The 24,164-nt window shown below is 33.9% G+C and overlaps 3 protein-coding genes across 3 annotated transcripts; all 3 read right to left on the reverse strand.

Moving 5' to 3' along the window:
- Nucleotides 1-4,546: 4,546 nt before the first annotated feature.
- LOC147387506 (uncharacterized) lies at nucleotides 4,547-10,250 on the reverse strand. Its single transcript, XM_086420038.1, has 6 exons — nucleotides 9,922-10,250; nucleotides 8,093-8,272; nucleotides 5,824-5,905; nucleotides 5,637-5,744; nucleotides 5,315-5,473; nucleotides 4,547-5,010 (listed from the first exon to the last, which is right to left on the reverse strand). Exons 1-6 carry the CDS (start codon nucleotides 10,171-10,173, stop codon nucleotides 4,814-4,816), a joined length of 978 nt encoding a protein of 325 aa, XP_086276164.1. The 5' UTR covers nucleotides 10,174-10,250; the 3' UTR covers nucleotides 4,547-4,813.
- A 1,846-nt stretch (nucleotides 10,251-12,096) lies between these two features.
- On the reverse strand, nucleotides 12,097-16,588 carry LOC147387507 (uncharacterized). Its single transcript, XM_086420039.1, has 6 exons — nucleotides 16,267-16,588; nucleotides 15,117-15,296; nucleotides 13,355-13,436; nucleotides 13,168-13,275; nucleotides 12,846-13,004; nucleotides 12,097-12,560 (listed from the first exon to the last, which is right to left on the reverse strand). Exons 1-6 carry the CDS (start codon nucleotides 16,516-16,518, stop codon nucleotides 12,364-12,366), a joined length of 978 nt encoding a protein of 325 aa, XP_086276165.1. The 5' UTR covers nucleotides 16,519-16,588; the 3' UTR covers nucleotides 12,097-12,363.
- A 5,659-nt stretch (nucleotides 16,589-22,247) lies between these two features.
- Nucleotides 22,248-22,744, reverse strand: LOC147387508 (uncharacterized). Its single transcript, XM_086421176.1, has one exon. The coding sequence runs from the start codon at nucleotides 22,653-22,655 to the stop codon at nucleotides 22,449-22,451; it is 207 nt and encodes a 68-aa protein (XP_086277302.1). The 5' UTR covers nucleotides 22,656-22,744; the 3' UTR covers nucleotides 22,248-22,448.
- Between the last annotated feature and the right edge of the window lie 1,420 nt (nucleotides 22,745-24,164).

Here is a 24,164-nt window from a genome sequence, read left to right on the forward strand (position 1 = left end):
GAATTAAGTGATTATATAATATCTATATAGTCTCACCGAACTGGGAAAGATGGGGGAAAAATTGTCTCCACTAATCTTATGGTTCATCATCATCGAAGCCTTACCCCAAAAATTTGGCATCGGCTGAATGAATCCTGTTCCTCCATTCAATTCTAACTGATCTTATGGTTAATGGAATCAATTGATCAAAGGCTTGTTATAATGTATTGGAATTGAGGTCACTGGTCATTGGAATAGTCCTAGGTTTGGTTAGTCATAACCTGATCTTATGAACTTGCATTTTCCTTTGGATGAAGAGCAGTGACATTGCAAGTAGGGCATAAAATGGGTTGGATTTTATCCCAAATCTGAGTGATTTGAAATCTGAATTTAGCCGGTTTGGGACTTTGGAGTAGATCCTAATAAAAAAAATGGGTCGAATATGTTGTCCCATGATCCAAGTTAAATCCGGGTCAGATATGGATCCATCCGTATATCTGCTTAGATCCAAATTATATATTGCTTTGAAGATTATATTTTCAAAATATTCTCTTCTACTACTTTAGTGTAACATAACTTATAAAATAAAATTATTATAATAGTAAAATAGAATAATATAGCAATTAACAAACAACTATAGAAGAAAAAAATGTTGAACCATGCAGGATTATTCGAACCCGAATCAAGCAATTTGGTTGTGTCGGATCCGGATTATGATTTGAATATGGTTTATCTAGTAGGATCCAAGTCAAATTTGGATATGGATTCAGGTCCAGATAAATAAATTTTGATTTAAATATGGATATACTCGTATCAGAGCCGAATCCGACCCATTTTAAGCCTTTTCTTACAAGAAGATTACGGGGTGAGATGGTCCCTACCCCTCATCCTTCTCAAAGGATTCTGAGACTAGCAAATAAGGCTCCTTCCAACACAAACCTCAATTGCTTATTCCTTCCAAAAATGGGAGATTGAATTTCTCAACAAATATAGTAAACTGAACCACTTCAAATGTCTTTGCGAAATTGGGTAAACCAAGCCAACACATATCAGTCTGTCTCATTGACCGATAACATGAGACCTTAACATGACCTTGTGGACCCTTTATCGGGTTCTTTTGCTTTGCTTGAGGAAGACTATTCTGCATAAGGCACGATGACTGAAGAAACTGAATTTCTCAAAGAAATGGGTTCTTTTGCTTTGCGTTACAGACCTTGCTTGATAAAGAGCATTATTTGCATCGGGCCTATTTGTTTCAAGAATTCCTGCAACTTTGTCAATCTTGCAGTGAAGTTTCCCCCCGCTGCCATGAAATGTGACAGTTTCCTTGAAAACATAAAAAATGAAAAAATGGATTAAAAAAATTAGATAGTGCTTGTTAAATTTTAAGCGCCCATCTTATAAGCATTAAGATAAACAGATCGGACACTAGTCCATATGGCTGACCTTACAGACACCCTCCAGAGCCCAAGTGCAGAAACGAATGGCCAAATATTATCAATAAATATAACCATGAGATGGAATACTTACAAATTGATGAAGTCAACAGTTACTCCGAACGCATTCGCCATGGCTTCCATGGTAACACTCTTATAGGATTCCAAAAACTGAGAATAAACAGCTGTGCGAATCTCCCTCATGTAATACCGGAAGTGGGGATTCAGATAACGGTCCAATTTGATTTGATAAGTCAACATCTTCATACCATTGTATTGTATAGTTTTCCTTTTACTTTGAACGGTATATGTCGATCACATAACACTCCACTTTGTCCACCCATTACTAATTATATGGGAAACATCATTACCAATTTGTCTAACTTTATGTTTAGTTTAACCTAACTCTCTTTGGGTATTGTTTGTCAGTCTTTAGTAGTAGTACTTCATTTTTACAAGTGTTCCAAATAAAATTGTATAATGCTGAAGTAACATTGAAATGTACATCGTGGGGGACATTTCTGACGTGAATGTATGTCAGAACCATAGATGCTTTCATCAAGATCTCACTTGTATCTCGATGAAAAGGTCTATGATTCTGACACACACCCACGTCAGAAATGTCTTCCATGATGTACATTTCAATGTTACTCCAGCACGACTCAATTAAATTGCATATTCTTTGCCCTACTTATAGTAATGTTAACTTACCAAATGCTGAGAGAATGATTTGTATTGGTATTCATGTAAAGAGTTCAAAAACTCTGAAATATATGGGATTTTTCCAATCACTGTCAAGATCTCTGGGGCATCCACATCAACACCAAGGACTATGAACCAACATGTAATGAGAAGAAGCCGAGTACCTTTTGTTTTAGTGAAACTCGACCCAAAGGTGTCATAAGGGAAAAAGCTCATAAGTCGTGAACATTGAGATAGAATCCAGAAACAGATTAGTTGCTTTCTTGAAGTTTCTAGTGGACAATCAGTTCTTCCTTTCCCAATCACCTCGTTCCTCGAACAAACTGCCATCCATGTGTAGATGATTAGCGCAACAAAAATTGTAAATCAACTTCTTCAATTTGTCCAAAATGATTATGTTTTCTAGGTCGCATCTTACTTCTTAGCTTTGTCAATACTTTTGGCGATGAGATCAAAATCCATGTAGAAAAAACCGAGCTGTAGAGTGTAAAACACTAGGTCCATCTTCCCCGAAGAGGATTCCTAAAGTAACAGAAAGGTCTGTAACGGGTAACAAGTGAAAATGGATAAAGCCCTAGTCACTGATTCTAATATAAAACAAGGATTTAGCTAAGTGAGCTTCTCGAACTCAACTTTCACCCTAGTTTTCTTCAGCATCAACAATTCTGCACCGATACAACCAGATATATTCACTATTTGAACTTTCATTCTCTATCATCATTTAGAGCCTCGCCGTAACATCCATTATGCCAGAGTTTAAATATACTACCCAAGTTTTCTTCAGTATCGACACTTCTGTACAAATTGTGATTTTCAATTTTGATTTTATAAAATATTCAGTTTTTTTTAGTGAACCTTGCCTAATATGTATGGTTATGATACACATCCACGTCAAAAATGTACCTCATGATGTACCTCAAATGTCCCCCATGATGTACCCCATCATGTTACTCCAGCACGACTCTAATATATATGAACACATGTAACAATGGACTCGGACGGAAAAAAGAAATCCTTAATTATTGAAAAGAAATAATTAAAAATATAATTTAAAATAAATATAAAAATATATATAGGATATATGAAAGTATTTATAGATTAGTATATAGCACCGGGTTTGGGTTGCTCGAACCCTCAACCCGAGGTCAATCCGAATTGACATCAGGTTGAGAAAGTCTAACCTAGGTTCAACTCATCTTCTACATAACTGAGCCTAGGCTTGCCCATCAATCAGGTTGAGATCGGGCTAACCCCGCCCAAATTGCAATCCTACACATAGGGATGATAATCTCAACATGTCCCGCGAACACGACTCGAAAATGACATGAAGTTAGTGGGTTTGAGTCATAATAGTGTTAACCCGTTTAGACATGTTTAGTTATTTTGTACTTAACGTGTAATTTTAAATATATCAATAATTATTTAAGAATTTTTTAAATTACTCATTTTTTTCTAGAATCTTCTCGAACTTTTTCCTAATACATTTTATTTATTTATCAAATTTTATAAAATATAAAGAGTGTTTTAAAATATTTTTAAATTAATAAATAGTTAAACTTTAGTTTGGGAAAGAAAAAACACTTTTCTTAATGAGTTATTTATTTATATTTATAATTTTACTCCATTTTTTTCATTAAAATATAGTGATATGTAGTGTTTGATTCCTAATATTAATAAAATGACCTTCAACAAGATTTAAGATCTTACCAAGTACACCTATTATGTCTCATGTGATGATGAAATACACTTTGCTTAATCAATATTAATATCGAAAAAACTTTCTTTACTAAGGAAAGGTTTTTGACCACATCACCTTATGGCATCAAAAAAACATGATCTGATGTCATATGGTTGTAGAGGGCAAAATTTTACGAACTTTGATTTTTTTTTTTTTTTTTTTTGAAAGAAAATTATTTTTCACCATTGAATTAAGTTTACCATTGTGTATATTTTATTTTTTACAATAGAAATGGAATTTATTTTTTCCAATAAAGATTAAAATTTTATTAAAGAGATTATATATGAGTTCGGTTGGGTACACCTATTTATAAATGAATTGGGTTTGGATTTAAGTTTTTGTCACATTTATTAAATGAGATAGGTTGATGTTTGATAATTCATAATACCCTTACCTCAACCCAACCCAACCCAACCCATTGCCACCCATACCTACACACCACGCAAGATAGACTTTCAGCATCAATACCTCGACCCCTTCCTTGCACTCAAATGGTTTGGCCGTACGGTTGAGCACATTCAAGTCATAAGAGGAAGCCTTACCGGCACACTCTCAAGGCTCTCCTCTTTGGTTCATATTCTCTTCCGAACCAGGGATAAGAGGAAACATCGTAATTCTTTATTTTTATATTTTTAATTTGCAGAAATGAAATATATAATAACACGAGTAGAAAAATAAATATTGAGACGCATTCTCTCAGAGTACAAAACATTCATTTCTGGAGCCAAAAACCAACCAAACAACGTTTCAAGTGTAAGAGAATGACTAAAATTGACCTATAAGAAACAGCCTGAATATATATACACTGGTCTAATAATCATGACTGCTTTTATTACCAAAAATATGAAACTTGTCGATAAAATTCCACATATTAAATCCACCTTTACTTGCATACAAGATCTCGGACGTTTAGCTACATAGATGCTCATAAGAAGGTTGAAAAACAAGAATCTTAAATTCATGGAATGAGAAGTATCTTTCCAATATGTTTGCTGCTTTCCATTAATTGGTGAGCCTCTGCTGCTTCAGACAAGGGGAAGGACTTGTAAACCACAGGCTTCACCTTACCTTCAGCGATTGCGGGCCAAACATTCTTCTCTACCTCGCTCACAATTATTGCTTTGTTCTCAATACTTCTGCTCCGCAAGCCCGCTCCTGTAATATGCACTTCCATTAGAACGGAACCTCTACAATATATGATATGAAGGCAGTTTCGATGAATTCAAAATCACAGTGTAGATTAGAAATTGTATTCGATGGAACTCAAAATAAGAGTGTGAATCAATAAATCCAATGTATGCACCAACATGCAAACCCATGTACTGTTAACAGCACTATTGTGACAAATACACGCATTCACACCCGCACTAGCATACTCAATCACACGGTGACCAGAGGATTTCATTCCTCTGTGGTGTTATCCAGCACGCCCACCAAAAAAATAAAGTAATAATAATACCTTGCACTGTAAGTCGCCTTGCAAAGATACTGGTAAGATTCACTTCTGTGTTGGTGCCGCCCTGGAAGCCAAGAAGGAAAAGCCGGCCATCGATGTTTAAGCTGTTAAGGTTTCGCTGGAAGTAGGATGCACCGATACTGTCCAGTATAACATCAACACCTATCATTGAACATTTTTGAGGTTTGACAAAGTGAGAAGAAACACTATTGTAGAACTTCGACGTGTTGGAATCACGTAAACAAAAGCATGCATTTCAATAAAGAATTTTCACAACCACTGGTTTAAAATTGAACCGACAAGATTATGAGACAATAGAACAGACCTTTGCCTCCTGTTTCTTCCTTTACCCGTGCAACAAAATCTTCTGTCTTATAATTAATGCAGACGTCGGCTCCAAGTTCCTTGCAAAAAGCTAATTTATCCTCACTTCCTATATGGATAAATTTTAGTAATATGAGAAGCATGTATCAGATAGATAATGAATATATGTGATGATAGTGCTCACAGACCTGCTGTGACAAATACTCTCACTCCTCGATGTTTAGCTATCTGAATTGCAAATGTGCCGATTCCACTGGATCCACCATGAATCTGTGATTTAATTAGTGTTCAGGACATATTAACAACACACCACACTATTTTTTCAAGGAGTAAATATGCTTAATACAGAATCCAGTCAGATCGGCCGCCAATGCTGAAGAGAAACAAGGAGACAAATCAAAAATCAAAATGAATGTTTTGGTTATTTGATATGTTTATTCTCAATGGGAACACCCATTTTATTACGGAATTATCATATCTGCTTGTTCGCAGTTAACAACTCAGATCAAGCATCAATTTAATTGTCTTATCCTTTTGACCCATAGTTTATTACCTTTTTCTTCACTCTCCATTTATAGATATTTTTGTTACATAAGTAGAATACAATTAAGGCCACAATCTTGTGATACAAAAAGCTACCCAAGTTGAAGTAAATATTATACTCGGTGTGTGCTGTCAGATATAAGGCAGATTCCTGATGAGACTAGAGGGGGAGTCAATGCAAAATTGGAACTCTCGAGAGTTTGCTTTGTAGTCTAAGGACTTTAAAATAAGAAAGACAATCACAAAGCATGTGGAATGGAACTTTAACAATGACACATTAAAGAGGAAACAATAGTAAAAATTGACGGTCGAAAAGTATCCCGAAGCCATCGTGTAGGTCTGAGGACGTTGTTGTTCATAAAATTAAAACTGAAAGTTTAAAGTGGGGGTTCTTTCCTGGAGTGTTACATGACTGAAGTATTCCAATCAAATATTAAAAGACAGCAATAAGACCATCTAAGGCTTTATGTGGCTAATTTTTTTTTTTTTTTGATAAGCGTAAATTTATTAGAAATGAGCAAAAGAAAGAAGCTGAGAAAGCCCCTTAAACAAAGAAAAACCAAACAAACAAAAAAGAAAAAAATGGAAATACTCCAAAATAAATAAAGGCCCTGGCCCCGAGAACTACGGTTTGTAGAGCGCATCTCATCTGAAAACAAAAACTTCAAACGAGACACCAACAAACTCTCTACTCAGCTTGAACCAAAATTAGAGAAAATCCAATATTTCAAGAAACACTACTTAAGGGGTACTTCCTCACCTTGGAACACCCTTTTATTTCTCTCTTTCTAAAGACCCCAACCAATGGCCAAGGGAAGAATAGCCTAGGGATGCCTTTTTCTACAAGAAAACACATTATACATCCACCATTCTAAAAGAGAAAAGAAACATCTAGGACAAACTCAACCCACTTGGAAAAGTAAAATAAAATGCTTCCAAATATCCCTCGAGAAGGGACAGTGACTTAAAATGTGGTTAACAGATTCCCCATCTCTTACACAAAGAGAGTAAAAGTTGGGATAAATCCGCCCTCGTAAAATCAAATTTATCTAAGGTTAAGATCCTCCTGAGGGAGGCTAGCTAAATAAAAAGAGAAAACTCGGACGTAACAAGGGTGGACCAAACAATAGACTCTGAGAAGGACGTTTCAAAAGAAGGGAGCAACGATTTATAAAACGAACAAACAGAAAATCTCTTGTCCTTACTCTTGGTCCATTCTTTTCTATCCTGATCCATCTCCCTAATTTGGTGAGAACTTAGGAGATCAAAAAAGTTGTCGCCTCTATTATTTCCCAATCATTGAGATTTCTCCTCAACCCTAGATCTCAAGAGTAAGCACTTCCATTGTGAATCAAACAATTTTGCAATGTACAATTCTTAGAATAGCAGAGATGAGGACTCTGAGATAGATGAGTGGAAAGACAGAAAAATAAAATCAGAAATGAGAAATTCATGAAAATGTAGAAACAGCCCCAATAAGTGAAAAACTAAGGAAAAGTCGATTGATATGGTTTAGTTAGGCATAATGAAGACAAATAAGAGTTGTAATTAGAAAGAAGGCGCGGATTTAAAATTTTAAAATAAATTAAGACAAAGACCAAAAGTGACATTGATTGAGACAGTGAGAGCGGATTTGAACAAATTGATTAGACAAAGACCAAAAAGACATGGCTTTCAATAGAAATCAATTTGAGGAAAAGATTTGAGAAGTTGTTCCCAAATGGTAATGGTGATGATGATGATGATGATGATGACACAAACAGACAAATGAACACACAATTGCATGCACACGTGCTTACATTCACAAATATGCTAGCAGACATTGCTATAAAAACTTTGAATTTCTATTTGTGATGGAATTATGCATGATCAAGGATTTATAGAAAAAAAAATTGTGATAAAGTCTGAATTTACCAAGAAAGTTTCCCCTGAAGATAGGTGACTCATCATAAAAACAGTTGACCAAACAGTACATGCCACTTCAGGAAAGCTCGCAGCCTCTTTAAGAGAAATACCAGGTGGGACAGGAAGAACTTGCCCAGATGGAACAGCTACTTTTTCTGCGTAACCTCCTCCAGTGAGAAGTGCACACACCTGTAAAATATAAATTATAAATCACTGTGCAACACAAAATTGCATCAAAGTCTTAAATGTAAGGACTTAACGTCACACCACCTACGAATATTATTAGTGTTATACAGGACAGGTAATATAAGCATCACACATGGTCAAAGCTTACGGTTGTTTGATGCCATGCAACACACATTTCACCAACCGACCCCATGAACGTTAGTCCAACCATTGGAGAACTACACTAAAAAATCAGTGTGGGAGTGGATCCAATCTTTTTTCCAATATGGAACGTTCCAAACACTACGTCCACTTGAAGAGGAATTTCGGTTTGAAAAACAATTTCTTTACTAACTTAATGTTACTAATCGTTGTTGGGCTTACATGGATTACCACATTGGCAATCCAACACCACAACCTTCTAGATTTCATGGGAAAGCTCAGATTAAAAAAGAAAACAAAAAAATGGCTACCGAACTCTAAAATTTAAAATTAAAGTTCAATGGTGATTTTTCTGTTTTGTTTCATTCAAAGTTCTTAAAATTTTGTCCGCTACATCCCCTTATGGCACCAGATTATGTTTTTTGGATACAACAATGTGAGCTCAACGACCTTTAATAATATTTGAAATCTTACTAAATTAGTCAGGCTAGCCCAACTCTTTGAGTTTTGGTGAAGAGTGATAACGAACCATCCAAGGGCCTACTCATTAGATTGGCATACTAACAATCATACTCACAAAATTCTCCGGATTTTTGCAAAAACTTGTAAAATTCTCAGAATTTTCTAAAAAATTCATAAAATTCTCCAAATAAGAGACTACTCAATTAAATCGGATAATCTATGATTTACCATTTAATAGTCCTAAATGGTAACATTTTTATCCTTAACTATTACGTACCTACTTAGATTGGATGACAAAAATAATAAAAGATGAAGAAAAAGATTGAGATTGATCTCATTCGAGGGAGATCAGACCTCCAAGTTAACTGATTCGAGATGGTTAGTCTCCAAATCCCAAAAGACTTTTAATAATAATAATTCTCTGTATATTTTCATTCATCACACAATGAATTTAAATACAAGAGAAACACTACCCTAACTACCCACTTCTCCAAACTACCCATAATCCTATTCATTCAAAGAACTATCCCATAACCCACAGCTCAACTTCTCCCACCATACAGATTATGATCCCATGCACCCAACTAATTTTAACTATTCTACCACTTATCAGGAATATATTCTATACATCATACGTACTCGAAACTACTCTACTCCCATTCCTATTAGGCATATAACATTAACCCTCAATTTTATTTTCTTCAACATTCAAATCTCAAAATCATCATTAACATATTCTCCAAAATTTCCCCCCATTTTCTACGTAACTTTCCCGAAAATATCAGAGTTGAACCCGCTTAGTAATTACCGAATCCAAACTTGGTTACTATGCTAACAATCAGTAAATCCCATATTATCTAAACCACTAATCAGAATGCCAGTAATGGGGGTACCATCTGATATTAACTACAAAACACCCTAAATTCCCAAAAAAAAAAAAACCCAAAAAATTACATATAAAAAAAAAATCCAAAATTAACATAGTATCGAATCACAAATTCTATGAATCCAATATGAAAAACAACGATTCTGAACAAATCTTGATATACCTGATCGCCAATTTTCCACCGCTTAACGTTTTTTCCAACCGCTTCGATGATTCCAGAACATTCAAGACCGAGATATGGACTCGCTCCTGGTGGTGGCTGATACGATCCCTTCCTCTGTATCGTATCGGCTCCGTTGAGTGCTGTCGCCTCGATCTTTATTAGAACTTCGTCTTCTCCAATTTTAGGGTTTTCGACTTCTTGGACCTGAAGAACTTCTGGACCGCCTGGGCTGGTGATCACTGCCGCCTTCATTTTTTTGCAGGAATTTTGAACTCCAAGTAAAAGTTTGGAGTAAACGAAATGAACTTTTGCGGAGTTGGTTCGACTTTGGACTTCGGAGTGATGTGCGTTATATAGATTCTATTGGCACCCAATATTTACTTGTTGCACCCTATTTATGTCAAATTATTTATCCCATCCCATTATCCCAAGTTAGCCAATCGGAACACTTACGTATAAAAATGGAACCGACTAATTGCACACTACTAATTGTTGGTTGCACACTCATCTTAAAAAATCCTTGATTTTTTTTTTATTTATAACCTCTCTTTTAACCTATTGCTTTTATTCCACTATCTAATTTTTTAGGGTTTAACCTTTATTTTAAGAGAAATGCTAACTGGACACAATTTTTGGCCAACGCCCTTAACATCCAATGAAGTGTTGGCTCATAGTCTAACAAACGTTTGACATGTGGTGCAATAACATCAACAATAGAAAGAGCTTCTCTCTTTTGCTCGCTACCCACATATTTACTTTTTTAGATTTCAAATCTTAAAAAGGGTCGTTGGACTCACATTGATTACCATATTGACAATCACACAACACAGACAATTTTAGATTTCATGAAAATATTTATATTGAAAAAGAAATTAAAAAAAAATGATTTTAGAGCTTGATCCAAGGTGTTGAAAATGGATAGTCATCGAACACTCAAATTTAAAAATAAAATTCAATGGTGAAAATAAGTATTTTAAAAAAAAAATTAATTTTAAAGTTCAAATAATTTTGTCCTCTACAACTCCATTGCATCATATCATGTTTTCGATTGTCACAAGGTGATCAAATCAGAAAATTTGCTCTTTTCCACTATGGAAGAGAGAAAAAGGTGTTAGGGGCGTTGGTCAAAAACATGATGCATTTAGCATCAAACAAGGTGATCAAATATTGATGTTAAATGCACGTTGTTTTTAGCTAACGTCCCTGACGCTCTTTTCTCTCTCGTACCCATAATGGAAAAAAACAGTTTTTCTGATTTGATCACCTTGTGACATTCAAAAACATGATCCAATGCAATGGAGTTGTACAGGACAAAATTAGATGAACTTTAAAAAATAAAAATTTTAAAAATAGTTACTTTCATCATTGAATTTTGTTTTTAAATTTGGGTTCTCGGTGGCTGTCCATTTTCAACACCTTGGATCAAACTCTAAAAATAATATTTTTTAATTTTTTAATTTTTTTTCAATATGAATATTTTCGTGAAATCTAAATGGTTATATTGTTGTCAATATGATAATCAATGTGAGCCCAATGACCTTTTTTAAGATTTGAAATCTAAAAAAATAAATGTATGGGCAATGGGTAAGAGAGAGAAGCTCTCTCTATTATTGATGTCATTGCACCAAATGTCAAATGTTTGTTGGACTATGAGCCAACACGTCATTTGGCATTGGCAAAAAACGTCGTCCATTTAACAATTCTCTTATTTTAACTCCTAGCTTTGTATTGTATGCTCATGCTCATGCTTTACTTTGCTCATGATTTCTTTGGCTTCAACTTAATTAAAGTATTAATTCTGTTTAAAATTAATATGAATTTGTGTATTTCAAGAGAATGTAACTTTGTAAACATTATTATGAAATGACAAATTTTTTCTGCAAAAATTATTAAACCAACAATAATTTATATGGGCATAGTCAAGGAAGAACTAAAAAATCTATTTAAAAAAAAAATAACAACAACATAGTGCGATGTTTTTTTAAAGTATTTTTGGAGTGTAATCATTCAAATGGAGTGCAAAGGGGATTTTTAAATGATGGACTGCAATTGGTAATGTGTGGTGTGCAACTAGTTGATCTCATCTCTTATCTTTACTCTTGATCCATATAATAATACGAGTAGAAAAATAAATATTGAGACCATCGTTTAATTTAGACATGAACCAACTCGGCATTTTCTTAGAGTACAAAACATTCATTTCTGAAGCCATAAACCAACCTAACAACGTTTCAAGTGCAAGAGAATGACTAAAATTGGCCTATAAGAAACAGCCTGAATATATATACACTGGTCTGATAATCATGACTGCTTTTATCACCAAAAATATGAAACTTGTCGATAAAATTCCACATATTAAGTCCACCTTTACTTGCATACAAGATCTCGGACGTTTAGCTACATAGATGCTCATAAGAAGGTTTAAAAACAAGAATCTTAAATTCATGGAATGAGAAGTATCTTTCCAATATGTTTGCTGCTTTCCATTAATTGGTGAGCCTCTGCTGCTTCAGACAAGGGGAAGGACTTGTAAACCACAGGCTTCACCTTACCTCCAGCGATTGCGGGCCAAACATTCTTCTCTACCTCGCTCACAATTATTGCTTTGTTCTCAATACTTCTGCTCCGCAAACCCGCTCCTGTAATATGCACTTCCATTAGAACGGAACCTCTACAATATATGATATGAAGGCAGTTTCGATGAATTCAAAATCGCAGTGTAGATTAGAAATTGTATTCGATGGAACTCAAAATAAGGGTGTGAATCAATAAATCCAATGTATGCACCAACATGCAAACCCATGTACTGTTAACTGCACCTATTGCGACAAATACACGCATTCACACCTGCACTAGACCAGAGGATTTTCATTCCTCTGGTGTTATCCAGCATGCCCACCAAAAAAATAAAGTAATAATAATACCTTGCACTGTAAGTCGCCTTGCAAAGATACTGCTAAGATTCACTTCTGTGATGGTGCCGCCCTGGAAGCCAAGAAGGAAAAGCCGGCCATCGATGTTTAAGCTGTTAAGGTTTCGCTGGAAGTAGGACGCACCGATATTGTCCAGTATAACATCAACACCTATCATTGAACATTTTTGAGGTATGACAAAGTGAGAAGAAACACTATCGTAGAACTTTGACGTGTTGGAATCACGTAAACAAAAGCATGCATTTCAATAAGGAATTTTCACAACCACTGGTTTAAAATTGAACTGACAAGATTATGAGAAAATAGAACAGACCTTTGCCTCCTGTTTCTTCCTTTACCCGTGCAACAAAATCTTCTGTCTTATAATTAATGCAGATGTCGGCCCCAAGATCCTTGCAAAAAGCTAATTTCTCCTGACTTCCTATATGGATGAATTTTAGCAATATGAGAAGCATGTATCAGATAGATAATGAATATATGTGACGATAGTGCTGACAGACCTGCTGTGACAAATACTCTCACTCCTCGATGTTTAGCTAGCTGAATTGCAAATGTGCCGATTCCACTAGATCCACCATGAATCTGTGATTTAATTAGTGTTCAGGATATATTAACAACACACCACACTATTTTTTCAAGGAATAAATAAGCTTATACACTTGGCGTGTGCTGTCTGCATATGATGCAGAGTCCTGATGAGACTAGAGGAGTCAATGCAAAATTGGAACTCTCAAGAGTTTGCGTTGGTGTCTAAGGACTTTAAAATAAGGACAATCACAAAGCATGTGGAATGGAAATTTAACAATGACACATAAAAAGAGGAAACGATAGTAAAAATCGATGGTCGAAAAGTATCCAAAGCCCTCGTGTAGGTCTGAGGATGTTGTTGTTCATAAAATTAAAACTGAAAGTTTAAAGTGGGGGTTCTTTTCTGGGGTGTTACATGACTGAAGTATTCCAATCAAATATTAAAAGACAACAATAAGACCAGCTAAGGCTTTATGTAGCTAAAAGGTTTTTTTTTTTTTTGATAAGCGTAAATTTATTAGAAATGAGCAAAAGAAAGAAGCTGAGATAGCCCCTTAAAAAAAGAAAAACCAAACAAACAAAAACAGAAAAAAAAAAAATAGAGAAAACCCTCTACTTCAAGTGGTACTTTCCTTACCCCAGAACACCCTTTTATTTCTCTCTTTCTAAAGACCCCAACCAATGGCCAAGGGAAGAATAGCTAAGGGACGTCTTTTTCTACAAGAAAACACATTATATGTCCACCATTCTAAAAGAGAAAAGAAACCTCAAGGAAAAACTCAACCCGCTTGGAAAAGTAAAATAAAACACTTCCAAATATCCCTCGAGAAGGGACAATGACTTAAAATTTGGTTAACAGATTCCCCATCTCTTTTACAAAGAGAGCAAAAGTTGGGATAAATCCACCATCATAAAATCAAATTGTCTAAGGTTAAGAAACCTTGGACTGAACAAGGGCGGACCAAACAATAGACTCTGAGAAGGGTGTTTCAAAAGAAGGGAGCAACGATTTATAAAACGAACAAACAGAAAATATCTTATCCTTACTCTTGGTCCATTCTTTTCTATCCTGATCCATCTCCCTAATTTGGTGAGAACTTAGGAGATCAAAAAAAGTCGTCGCCTATGTTATTTCCCAATCATTAAGATTTCTCCTCAACCCTAGATCCCAAGAATAAGCACTTCCATCGCGAATCAAACAATTTTGCACTGTACAATTCTTAGAATAGCACAGATGATGACTCTAAGATAGATGAGTGGAAAGACAGAAAAATAAAACCAGAAATGAGAAATTCATGAAAATGTAAAAACAGCCCCAAGAAGTGAAAAACTAAGGAAAAGTCGATTGATATGGTTTAGTTAGGTACAATGAAGACAAACAAGAGTTAGAAAGAAGGCGCGGATTTAAAATTTTAAAATAAATTAAGACGAAGACCAAAAGTGACGTTGATTGAGATAGTGAGAGCGGATTTGAACACATTGATTGGACAAAGACCAAAAAGGACGTGGCTTTTGATAGGAATCAATTCGAGGAAACGATTTGAGAAGTTGTTCCCAAATTGTGATGATGACGATGACACAAAGAGACAAACAAACACACAATCGCATGCACACGTGCTTACATTCACAAATATGCTAGCAGACATTGCTTGAAAACTTGGAATTTCTATCTGTGATGGAATTATGTATGAACAAGCATTTATAGAAAAAAATTGAGATAAAGTCTGAATTTACCAAGAAAGTTTCTCCTGAAGATAGGTGACTCATCATAAAAACAGTTGACCAAACAGTACATGCCACTTCAGGAAAGCTCGCAGCCTCTTTAAGAGAAATACCAGGTGGGACAGGAAGAACTTGCCCAGATGGAACAACTACTTTTTCTGCATAACCTCCTCCAGCGAGAAGCGCACACACCTGAAAAATATATATTATAAATCACCATGCAACACAAAATTGCATTAAAATCATAAATGTAAGGACTCAACGTCACACCACATACAAATATTATCAGTGTTATACATGATGGGTAATATAAACATCACACATGGTCAAAGCTTACGGTTGTTTGGTGCCATGCAACACACATTTCACCAACTGACCCCATGAATGTTAGTCCAACCATTGGAGAACTACACTAAAAAATCAGTGTGGGAGTGGACCCAATTTTTTTTCCAATATGGAACGTTCCAAACACTACATCCAGTTGAAGAGGAATTTTGGTTTGAAAAACAGTTTCCTTATTAACTTAACCTTACTAAGCGTTGTTGGGTTTACATGGATTACCAAATTGGCAATCCAACACCGTAACCTTCTAGATTTCATGGGAAAACTCAGATTAAAAAAGAAAACAAAAAAAATGGCTACCGAACTCTAAAATTTAAACTTAAAGTTCAATGGTGATTTTTTTGTTTTGTTTTGTTCAAAGTTGTTAAAATTTTGTCTGCTACATCCCCTATGGCATCGGATTATGTTTTTTGGATACAACAATGTGAGCTCAACGACCTTTAATAAGATTTGAAATCTTACTAAATTAGTCAGGCTAGCCCGACTCTCTGGGTTTTGGTGAAGAGTGATAACCAACCATCCAAGGGCCTACTCATGTAGATCGGCATACTAACAATCATAGTCACAAAATTCTCCAAACTTGGTAACTATACTAACAATCAGTAAATCCCATATTATCTAAACCACTAATCAGAATGACAGTAATGGGGGTACCACCTGATATTAACTAAAAAACACCCTAAAATTCCAAAAAAAAATTAAAACCTTAAAAATTACATAAAAAATATATATATATATATCCAAAATAAACATAGTATCGAATCACAAATTCTATGAATCCAATATGAAAAGCAACGATTCTGAACAAATCTTGATATACCTGATCGCCAATTTTCCACCGCTTAACGTTTTTTCCAACCGCTTCGATGATTCCAGAACATTCAAGACCGAGAAATGGACTCGCTCCTGGTGGTGGCGGATACGATCCCTTCCTCTGTAACGTATCGGCTCTGTTGAGTGCGGTCGCCTCGATCTTTATTAGAACTTCGTCTTCTCCAATTTTAGGGTTTTCGACTTCTTGGACCTGAAGAACTTCTGGACCGCCTGGGCTGGTGATCACTGCCGCCTTCATTTTTTTGCAGGAATTTTCAACTCCAAGTAAAAGTTTTGAGTAAATGAAATTTACTTTTGGGGAGTTGGTTCGACTTTGGACTTCGGAGTGATGTGCGTAAGATAGATGCTATTGGCACCCAATATTTACTTGTTGCACCCTATTTATTTTAAATTATTTATTGCATCCTATTATCCCTAGTTAGCCAATCGGAATGCTTACGTATAATAATGGGACCGACTAATTGCACACTACTCATTGTGGGTTGCACGCTTACCTTGAAAAATCCTTAATTTTTTTTTATAACCTCTATTTTAACCTATTGCTTTTATTCTAATATCTAATCTTTTAGGGTTTAACTTTTATTTTAAGAGAAATGCTAAATGGATGCATTTTTTATCCAATGCCCTTGACATCCAATGACGTGTTGGCTCATAGTCTAACAGACGTTTAACATGTGGTGCAATAACATCAGTAACAGAGAGAGCTTCTCTCTTTTGCCTGCTACCCATATATTTACTTTATTAGATTTCAAATCTTAAAAAGGATCGTTGGGTTCACATTCATTATCATATTGACAATCCAACAATAAAGACATTTTTAGATTTCATGAAATATTCATAATTAAAAAAAAAAATAATATATATATATATATATATATATGTTTTTAGAGTTTGATCTAAAGTGTTGAAAATAAACGGTCACCAAACACCCAAATTTAAAAATAAAATTCAATGGTGAAAAATAACTATTTAAAAAAAAAATTAATTTTAAAGTTCAAATAATTTTGTCTTCTATAACTCCATTGCATCAGATCATGTTTTCGATTGTCATAAGGTGATCAAATCAGAAATTTTGCTCTTTTCCACTATGGCAGAGAGAAAAGGGTGTTGGCCAAAAACATGGTGCATTTAGCATCAAACAAGGTGATCAAAGAGTGATGTTAAATGCACGCTGTTTTTGGCCAACGTCCCTGACACTCTTTTCTCTCTCCTACCCATAGTGGAAAAAAAAACAGTTTTTCTGATTTGATCACCTTATGACATTAAAAAACATGATTCGATGCAATGGAGTTGTAGAGGACAAAATTATATGAACTTTAAAAAATAAAAAATAAAAATATAGTTATTTTCACTGTAGAATTTTGTTTTTAAATTTGGGTTCGCGGTGGCCGTCCATTTTCAACACCTTGGATAAAGTTCTAAAAATAATATTAAATTTTTTTTTTCAATATGAATATTTTCATAATATCTAAATGGTTGTGTTGTTGGATTGTCAATATGATAATCAATGTGAGCCCAACGAACTTTTTTAAGATTTGAAATCTAAAAAAATAAATAAGTGAGTAGTGGGTAAGAGAGAGAAGCTCTCTCTATTGTTGATGTCATTGCACCCAATGTCAAATGTTTGTTGGACTATGAGCCAACACGTCATTTGGCGTTGGCAAAAAACGTCGTCCATTTAGCATTTCTCTTATTTTAATTCATAACTTTGTATTGTATGCTCATGCTCTACTTTGCTTGTGTTTTATGATTGATTTTGCTTATGATCTCTTTGGCTTCAACTTAATTAAAGTATTAATTCTGTTTAAAATTAATACAAATTTGTGTATTTCAAGGGAATGTAACTTTGTAAACATTATTATGAAATGACAATTTTTTTTTGCAAAAATTACTAAACCAACAATAATTTATGTGGGCATAGTCGAGAAAGAACTAAAAAAACTAAAAAAATAAATAAATAAATAAAAACAAACAACGAAGTGCAACATTTTTTTTGAAGTATTTTTGGAGTGTAATCATTCAAATGGAGTGCAAAGGGGAATTTTTAAATGATAGAATGCAATTGGTAATGGGTGGTGTGCAACTAGTCGGTCCCATAAAAAATTTGAGTGTTATTCGATTTTGGGTTGAAAAAATCCAGTAAAAAATTTGATAAACGGAAAATATGCGGCACATGTTTTATACATGTATTATAAACTCAAATTCAAAATTTTGAAAATAAAATATTCGATTATACAATGGTGATGGTGACGATATGGTGGTGATGATGAAGGTAATGATAATAATGATGGTCGTGATGATGAGGGCATTGAGATTATTTTTCATTAATTAAAAAAATATACATATCAAAATCAAACAATAAACTATGGGTCTAGAAAATTAAGGTGGTATCTCAAATAAATGTAAATGACATATCATTATTTTTTAATAGATGAAAAGGAGACATGTCACCTAAAAAGATGGGTTCGTGCAAAATTTTAAAACGTGAACACTTCAAAGTTGGACTCTAGTTACAACTTACAACTTTATTCTACAATATATAATATGCTATAATAGTGCTTTTTACAATTGAATTTTATAAAAATACATTAGATTCTTTTTTTTCTTTAAAACATATGTTTGAATAATTCAATAATTCAGATGAATAATATTTTCTTTGAAAAAAAAAAAATCCAAAAATTCTACAACTTTTTCACAAATTAAACAGAAGATTGCTAACAAGGGTCCCATCCAAATTAAATTAAAATTAGACTTTTTAACATGAAAATTCTACAAAATATTGGTAACTAAAAGTTGACGAATGCACACAGTCTTGGTATGCAGTTAATGTGGTAAGGGCACAGAATCGCACATCTTTTTCCCATGTATCCCGATGAAAATGATCTATAATTTTATGCCCTTGCCACATCAGTAGTATAAGAAGACTGCGTGCATTCATCACGACTCTTAAAAAAATTCACTTTAGCATTAGATGCTAGTGAATTCTTATTGGACAAAACGTCACTCCAAAAGTAAAAAACACACACACACACACTCACATACACTCTTGACTACTGTGAATATGTAATAAGTTCAGCTTCAACTTAAGCTTTGCTGATAAAGCATATTTGCAAAAGCAAATGATTTGTATAGCAAAATTTAGTATTATTTGATAACGAAGGATAAAAATTGTAAAGAACTCGATGACGACACATTTCACCTACGGATTCATGTAAGACAAGATACAAATCTATCAAGTGTAGAGGTTGGAAAAAAAATTAAAAATTAAAATCACACATGATTGTTGAGACCAACATTTTATCATCAGGGTTAAAAATTTTAATTATTTTGTATCTCGATGATTTAAACACCGGTCTCAACAATAAAAATGTTGAACTCGATGCTAAAAATGTTGATCTCAACGTTGCAAATATAATTTGGATTTTTCACTTTTTCTTCTTCATTATTATAAATTATTGAACTAGATCGAAAAATGCATCTAAATATTCAAAATTAAAAATATATCATTCTCTATTTTATTATTCCCCACCAAAAGTCGGCAGAATGATTCACAATTTCAATGAAAAACCCATGTACATGGAAGATGACAAAAGCACAGTTTGAATATTCAAATAAATATTATAAGAGGAGATGACATCGAGGGACCATTTAAAAACAAAAAACATTTCACTAAATAAACTATTAAGATATTACCCAAAAATCAGGCACTATTTAAATTTAAAAAAAAAAAAACCCTCCCATAGGATCAATTAAATAATTTTTCCCAAAAAATTTATTTACATCTTCAACCAATGAAAATGGAACACCATCAATGAGTATTAATTTAAGTTTATGGTTGCACAAATGTGGGTTCATTTCCTTCTCTTGACCATGCCTTTGACAAGTGATCAATATAATTGTCTTTCGGGGTGCAACTTGGTTCGGTTTGAGCTCAAATTGGAACTAAACCGACATAGGTCGGCTCTACTAAAATTTCCCCCTATTTGGAATACTATCGAACTGAGTTTCAGCTTTGAAGGAGAATTGGAAGCTAATTTCCACTGTTTAGATATCGACTTCTAAATTCTCATTAGAACTAAAAACTCTTTTAAAAAAAAAAATTAAGCTAAGGTTGTTTAGAGCTTAGCTCCAATAGAAACCAACTCTCCATTATACGCATGAAGCTTGCTAAAAAATTAAATTATAAAGAGAAAAAAAACACACAAAAGAATTTACATGATTCAATAGTGTATTCATTTCCACATAACAGAACAAGAACAATCATTATTTTCTCATATGTTTTATAGTCCTAGATATCTCTATTTATAAATCGGGAGTTGTTAAAAGAAGTAAATATCCCCCAAATTAGAAAATCCTTTAAAAAAATATTACAAAATTGTAATTACTAATATTTTTTAATTAATTATAATGTGAATAATCAATTTTTGACCTTATAATCCATTAATAAGAGGATTTTTCTTTTTAGAATCATGCTAATAATAAATTACTTCATAATAACAAATGAAAATTTGCTTTTTTCACCCCTTTCTTGATGTTTAAAAATACAATAGTACGTGTAGGAAAAAAACATTGCAAAATTTCATATCTTACTAAGTAGGGGCGGATCCAGGATTTTGCCCATGTGTGAGCAACAAAGAGTAAAATTTTATTGTGGGGATAACTAGAGTGAAAAAAACCTTTTGTGGGGTAGTTAAGAGTGAATTTTTTTTTTTCCTTTTGTGAGAGCAATAGTAATAGATATTTTTAGCCATCGCTAAAATCTATCACAATAACTCACTAATTCATAGACTTTGAAAGTTCTTTTGGGGGAAAGTGCCCTCACAATCCCATTATAAATCCACCCATGTTACTAAGGGCCATTAAGTTCAAATGAATTGCCAAATCGGCAATACAACACACCCATGTTACTAGGGGCCATCGAGCTCAAATGAATTGCCAAATCGGCAATACAACACCACAACCCTCTTGATTTCCCCACTATAAATCCACCCATGTTACTAAGGGCCACCGAGCTCAAATGAATTGTCAAATCGGCAATACAACACCACAACCCTCTTGATTTCATGAAAAAATTAAGTTCCAAAAAAAGATTAAAAAAGACAAGTTCTATTGGATTGGAGCTAAGGTTTTGAAAATGGATTACTATTGACATCCCATCAAGCACGTAAATTTAAAATTAAAATTTAACAATACAAAATAATATTTTAACTTTTTTTTTTGAAATTTATATAATGTTGTCCTCTACTTCCTTATGGCATCCCATCATTTCTTGAATGCCACAAGGTCAACTCAATGATTCTTAGTAAGACATGAAATTTTACTAAGTTTTCCTACAAAACTAATCTATATGAAATCTATCTTTAACTTTCATCTCGGTTGTACTTAGATTTTGTATATTTAAAATAAAAAATTAATCAATTTAAAATTTTATAGAATCTCGGATTGATCAATTGCAGGAGATAGTGTATTTTGATAACTTCTCTAATTTGAAATTTTTTATATATAATAAATTAAGAATTTTCTGAGTACACACGAAAGTCTTACAATTAATCAATCCAAATTTGTGAAATCCCGAATTATTATTTTTTTGTGACAAAAAATTTCTCCAATCATCATTCCATATTAGAAATGTCAATAAATATATGCAACTCCCTTCCAGTTGAAAAAAAAAAAAACAGTTGTTCGCTCATTTATGAGGGTATACCACCGATACAACTACCATTGCGACTTTTTAAAATGTTTTAAAATGTTCGTACATAACCGTAGATGATTTTTAATCGTATCGCGAGGAAACACATCTATGGTTATATGCACATCCCACGTCAGAATTGTGAGAATCGCAGTAAATATGCTGTGTCACCTCAGAATTTTCCCAAAATTTATATCATAACTCTATGAGATATATATAAAACTCAACTGAGTCAACTCGAGTCCGTTACATTTCGGGGAAAAAAAAAATTCCAGTAATTTCAAGCCATATAAGAGACTTCATTGAAAATATAATCTCCGTACATTTAATAGCTAAATAACTCTTAATCTATAAATAAGAAACAGATCCAACTTGGACATTAATTTGAAAAAAAAAAAAAAAAAAATTCAAATCGAAGCTCCAAGCAGTCCTAAATACTTATATAAAAATAAAAGAGAGAATCTAAACTATAAGTATATCTATCTGTAAGATTTAAGAGTAGCGCCACAGAAAGTACAGATTATAGCTCTCCAAGACTTCCAGTAGAAAGGAACGTAACAGAATCTCGTAGCGGTTTTCATATCGGCTACGCTGGCTCCACCTCCACACCGAGAACAGATCCCTGCTGCAGGTTTGCTGTTCCTAACCATTCGCTTCTGATCGACAAGAAAACAGAAGAAAACCATTCCGTTTCGGCCTTGTTATTGGTTATTAGTTTCCGAAACGTTTCGGGTTTGGATCAGAGAACTCGTTAAGAATAGTTGGTGGGTTTAGAGTGTTCATATAGTGGGGATTGGAGATCAAGCAACAGGTAGGTACATCGTTGAATGGTGGACACGTGGCTGGTTATCTAGAATTCTAGATGTACAGTTTGATGTGTACTCACGATCTTTACGCGCGAAACCTGTTCAGCTTTCATGACAACCGTATGGGTTTGGGCCACGTGTTAGGGCAGTTGGATGTATACGTTTTACAGGTGAGAACTGGGACGTACAACTGAATCTGAGACGTACGCGTGGCGAGAGTGAAAGACGGATTCTTTTCTCCATTAAAGCTTTATGGGTCTCGTTAACGTGTGCCCTAACGACGCATTAAAGTGCAATAAATACTCTTTGGGATAGTTTGAGATTCTTATTCCAAAGTGTAGTTGTCGAACTTTAACATGTGGCTTTAAGGTATATGTTAACAAAATCCAAGCTTTATTTGGGGTCATATCTAAGTATCGAGAGTTTGTCTTGAATTTCTTGCATCTTCAAAGAGAAGATTTTATAAGTTTAAGTAAATCATATAGATTATAAATTAAATGATTCAAGTGAGTAGCTATAATAGATTTGGCCCAACCACCACACTACATGTATAGATGCAAACCTTTCTCGTTACTATACGTGCAATTCTCATCGCATACAACTCGTACAAGCAAGTTCGAATTGACGTAACATAAAATTTATTAGTTCGAAAATACTATTATCGACAATAAATTTTAACAAATCTACTTTGAGATTTATGAAATAAGATCGTAAAGAATTTTATTTATTTTGATGAAAACAAGAGTACAAATTTCAGTAATTTTTTTTATTATTAACAGTTAAGTAAGAAATGGTGATGTATGTACCTTTTCTTCTCTCTGGCTTCATGATTTATTGACTGAGAAAGTTACCTTGGTAATGACTTTATTTGTACTTAATCTTCTATGGAAGTTTTTGTAGATTTTCTTCTCTTCGAACTTCGTATTTTATCCGCTTGTCAGTTTTTTTTTTCTAGAGGGAGAGCTTCTATCTTCTGAGAGAAAGTGATCCCGATAAATTCTCAATGAGAAAGACTTTGATATTTATAGATTTAAGGTAAAATGGTATTTTCCAATATACATCTTATCTAATCGGATTTTACATAATTAGTTCAAATAGTATTTGGTTATTGATCTAACCCATTTTAGTAGTCTTTGGACTTAACCATGGGTTAACCAATTTGTTGGGTGTATAGGTCCATTACTCAACATGGATCACTTGAGATTTGTTGAATAATAGGCTTTATTTAAGAAAACCAAAACACAAACTATATGATGGAACCTAATTTAAACTTGTGCGTCCGATTTTGATTTAAGGGGTTATTCATTAGTTTAGAAATGAGAAACCATTTAAATTTTGATGCCTACAACCATGGAGAGCAACAAAAGTTCACAAACCGCCTAATTGACA

The sequence above is a fragment of the Akebia trifoliata genome, chromosome 13 (assembly GCF_017979445.1).
Source record: "Akebia trifoliata isolate Shusen 1 chromosome 13, ASM1797944v1, whole genome shotgun sequence".
In the NCBI taxonomy this organism is placed as follows: Eukaryota; Viridiplantae; Streptophyta; class Magnoliopsida; order Ranunculales; family Lardizabalaceae; genus Akebia; species Akebia trifoliata.

What these genes read in the sequence shown, in the direction of transcription:
- LOC147387507 (XM_086420039.1), bottom strand. Translation starts at nt 16,518, where the DNA reads ATGAAGGCGGCAGTGATCACCAGCCCAGGCGGTCCAGAAGTTCTTCAG. An exon ending in CTTCAGGAGAAACTTTCTTG is followed by an intron (nt 13,437 to 15,116) that starts GTAAATTCAGAC and finishes ATTAAATCACAG; the next exon opens with ATTCATGGTGGATCTAGTGG. An exon ending in AAGGCGACTTACAGTGCAAG is followed by an intron (nt 12,561 to 12,845) that starts GTATTATTATTA and finishes TGCATATTACAG; the next exon opens with GAGCGGGTTTGCGGAGCAGA.
- LOC147387508 (XM_086421176.1), bottom strand. Translation starts at nt 22,655, where the DNA reads ATGGTTTTCTTCTGTTTTCTTGTCGATCAGAAGCGAATGGTTAGGAAC.
- LOC147387506 (XM_086420038.1), bottom strand. Translation starts at nt 10,173, where the DNA reads ATGAAGGCGGCAGTGATCACCAGCCCAGGCGGTCCAGAAGTTCTTCAG. An exon ending in GGTGGAAAATTGGCGATCAG is followed by an intron (nt 8,273 to 9,921) that starts GTATATCAAGAT and finishes TATATTTTACAG; the next exon opens with GTGTGTGCACTTCTCACTGG. An exon ending in AAGGCGACTTACAGTGCAAG is followed by an intron (nt 5,011 to 5,314) that starts GTATTATTATTA and finishes TGCATATTACAG; the next exon opens with GAGCGGGCTTGCGGAGCAGA.